The sequence below is a fragment of the Oryzias latipes genome, chromosome 22, assembly GCF_002234675.1.
Source record: "Oryzias latipes chromosome 22, ASM223467v1".
NCBI lineage: Eukaryota > Metazoa > Chordata > Actinopteri > Beloniformes > Adrianichthyidae > Oryzias > Oryzias latipes.
The window spans coordinates 10,183,754-10,187,267 of NC_019880.2; the positions used below are offsets into that span (position 1 = coordinate 10,183,754).

Here is a 3,514-nt window from a genome sequence, read left to right on the forward strand (position 1 = left end):
TAAACGATCGGTTTGAACGCGGAAGCCCAAAACCCAGATTTACGGACGTTTAGGCTTTTCATTGAAAGCGGGCGCTTGAACGCCAGTTGTCGTGGCGGGTGTGTACGTAACATGAGGCATAAAAAGTAGAAGGGGCTATTATTATTATTATTCTCTTAGTTTTGTGTTATTGTTCTTTGTCTCTTTAAATGTGGTTTTGCTCCAGCATCAAATAATAACGCTGTAAAATGTCCAAATTCCAATAACTGAAGTCATCCAGCCTCCTTTAGTCAAACTTCATGTTTCATAGAACAAAGAGTGTTCGTGTCATTTAACTTTACGCATTTAATTCCTCCACTTTAACCTTCAGCTGTTTTTTTTTTAAGAGGAGTGATGAACACTGGCTGAAGCCCTCCCTGTAATCTATTGCTCTGAGCCCCCAGAGATTAAAGCAGTGCCCCTGGCCCCTAATCCATCTTAATATTCTTCATAAGGCCATTTAATGCAACTTTCATGGCACCTTAAAAGTGACATATGTGTGATCCACGGTTAGCACAGCACTTTGGGGATTCTGCGTGATATAAATTGGTCATTTTGGAGTCAAATGATGAGTTTTATGGTGTACGACGCAAAAAAATGAAAAAAGGGGCACTATGACCCAGCAGGTAGTCCATACTTTATGACAGAGGGCGGGAGATGAGGGGGGGGGGGGGGGGGAGTGTAATCAGTTGTTTGATGCCAGAGTCTGTACAGAAACGGAGACTTTGGGTTGGCTCATCATTCGACCACAAGGGGCCTGACGAGTCACAGCTCTGGAGAACTTCTGTCCTACATGCGGATTATCTGTGACATCCTTCCAGATGTTCAGACGCGCTGCTCAACACTTACAGTCACTCCCCCACCCTCTTATTATGTTCTCTGACACTTTGGAGTTTCACAGCTCGGACCTGGGAAATTTGGAGCTGCTGCGCCGGATGGATATTTGATCCAAAAATCGGGCGCATGAAGACAAACATGGAGAGGAAAGGAGCGCGTTTTTACAACTCAGGCTGGAGGAATCATGTCTCCAGGCAGATGGCGCGAATAAGGTGGCGTTTATCAAGAAGGAGGGCTCTTGTTTAATGCAGAGGGGAAAAAAGTGTATCTTCAAAGTTATGGAGCTTCCAGGTCAAGTCGAGCCGACGCAGTCCACAAACTCCACAAACGACAGCCTGGTTCTGGATTCCTCCACCGGGGAGGAGAGCGCAGAGAGTCTGTGGTACCAGATCAGCCTGGCTGTCATCCTGTCGCTCATCACTCTCGCCACCACGTTATCCAACGCCTTTGTGATCGCAACCATCTCCCAGTCGAAGAAACTCCAAACTCCCGCCAACTTTCTGATCGCCTCTCTGGCCATCACTGACCTACTGGTGTCCATCCTGGTGATGCCCATCTGCGTCCTCTACACGGTCATCCACACCTGGACGCTGGGGCAGATCGTCTGCGACATCTGGCTGTCCTCCGACATCACTTGCTGCACCGCATCTATCCTCCACCTGTGCGTCATCGCACTGGATAGGTACTGGGCCATCACGGACGCGGTGGAGTACTCCAAAAAGCGCACGCCGGCCCGCGCGGCGGGCATGGTGGCCACGGCGTGGGTGATCGCGATCTCCATCTCCCTGCCGCCTCTTTTCTGGAGGCAGGTGAAGGCGGAGGAGCTGACCAGCTGCAGCGTCAACACGGACCACATTTTTTACACCATCTACTCCACCTTCGGAGCTTTCTACATCCCCACCTTGCTGCTGATCGTCCTCTACGGGCGGATTTACGTGGAGGCGCGCAAACGCATCTTGAAACAGTCCCCGAGGAAGGTCGGGAAGAGACTCACCTCCGCGCACCTGGTCACCAACTCCCCCGGGTCGGTGGCGTCCACCACCTCCCTGCAGTGCGGGAGGCACGACACCCCGTCCAGCGACACCGGCTCGTCCACGAGCGACAACCAGGTGAAAGTGACCGTCTCCGACGCGCTCTTGGAAAAAAAGCGCATCTCCGCGGCCCGGGAACGGAAAGCCACCAAGACTCTGGGGATCATCCTCGGCGCTTACATCGTTTGCTGGCTCCCGTTTTTCATCTACACCCTGCTGGTGGCCACGTGTGTCGCGTGTTTCAACCAGGAGCTGTTCGACTTCTTCACCTGGCTGGGATACCTGAACTCCCTCATTAACCCGATCATCTACACCATGTCCAACGAGGACTTCAAGAAAGCTTTCCAGAAACTGGTGCGCTTCAGGTGCTGCAGAGCCTGAGCTCTTCTTTTCATCTCCAATAAGATTTATTTGCGTTAAACAGTTTTTTTTAATACAACGCTCAAAAAGGAGTTGGTGTGCATGCAAGTAAAAAATAAAAGACCCGTTTTGTTTGGATAAGATCATAAAATGTACCTCATTTCTTATGTAAATACAGGAAAAACTGGAAAAAGTTCGTTCAAAAATGAGTCAAAAGAAAAATAAACAGAATTGTGAAAGAAAATGTATTAAAATTACTTTTATAGGCTAAAACAATTCAAATATTTTCCATTGTTTAGTGGTAAAAAATATCAATCATGTTCATTCCACCATGCAGCTGATGTTCAAGGATGCAAAGAGACTTGATCAAAGATGAGATCTTTCTGCAACTTTATAGGTGAAAAAGGTTTCATTTAAGGGGCCATCTGCCTTTTTTAATGTTCACATAAACCAGAAAAAACACACACTTTTTTGCTGTTCCTGCTTGGGTTTGCGGTCATCTTTTACTGCAGAAAATGTTCATTTATTAGACAGTTCCGTATTGCATTGACTGGACTTTCTATGATAAAAGTTGTGATGTGATGGGAATGTGCAATAAAGGTTGTAAAGGTTTTATTCTTCAACTTATAGTCTGAGAATTTGAAATGACCGTAGAATGGGGACTTAGAATCAACCTGGATCATCAGTGCTTTTTCTTTTTCAGTTTGAGTCTTTTGTTCTGCTCAGATTTCTTCACTTTTTACTGTTTTCTGCTCTTCCCTGAGCAGAGAATGACAAATTTCTATGCTTTTTTTTATGGAATCCTGAGCTTCTGTGATCCAAAGAAACCAGAAAAAGAACCAATATTCATTGCTCACACTCAATTCAGAAGAATATGAATATTTCATTAATAATAGATGAAAAAACTTTTTTTTTTGCAAACAATAGTAATTTATTTTCCTTTAAATGTGTTCGATGTATGAAAGGAACACAGGCGAGGAGTCCTTCACAGCCTTGTTCCAATCTTGTTCCGACAAATTCCTTTTTTTTCCTTTATCTGCTCAGAGTGAAATACTGTGAACATTTAAGGTCCAGACAAAGACGCCATTTATTAAGGAAAAGCAAAGGTCACCGATGCACAGAACATTCCACTGTTCCCACGTACAAGTTCAGCCTCAGACATGAGAACGAAAGAAAAGATCAGACATGAAGTCTTTGTCTGTAAGAATCAGTATCAGCACGATAAGCCTATAAGGAAAGGACATATGCTGCTGTTTTTTTAATTTGGA

General features: G+C 45.5%; 1 protein-coding gene across 1 annotated transcript; it reads left to right on the top strand.

Moving 5' to 3' along the window:
- The first annotated feature begins 738 nt into the window (after window positions 1-738).
- On the top strand, window positions 739-2,869 carry htr1e (5-hydroxytryptamine receptor 1E). Its single transcript, XM_004082526.4, has one exon. The coding sequence runs from the start codon at window positions 1,101-1,103 to the stop codon at window positions 2,265-2,267; it is 1,167 nt and encodes a 388-aa protein (XP_004082574.2). The 5' UTR covers window positions 739-1,100; the 3' UTR covers window positions 2,268-2,869.
- Window positions 2,870-3,514: the final 645 nt, after the last annotated feature.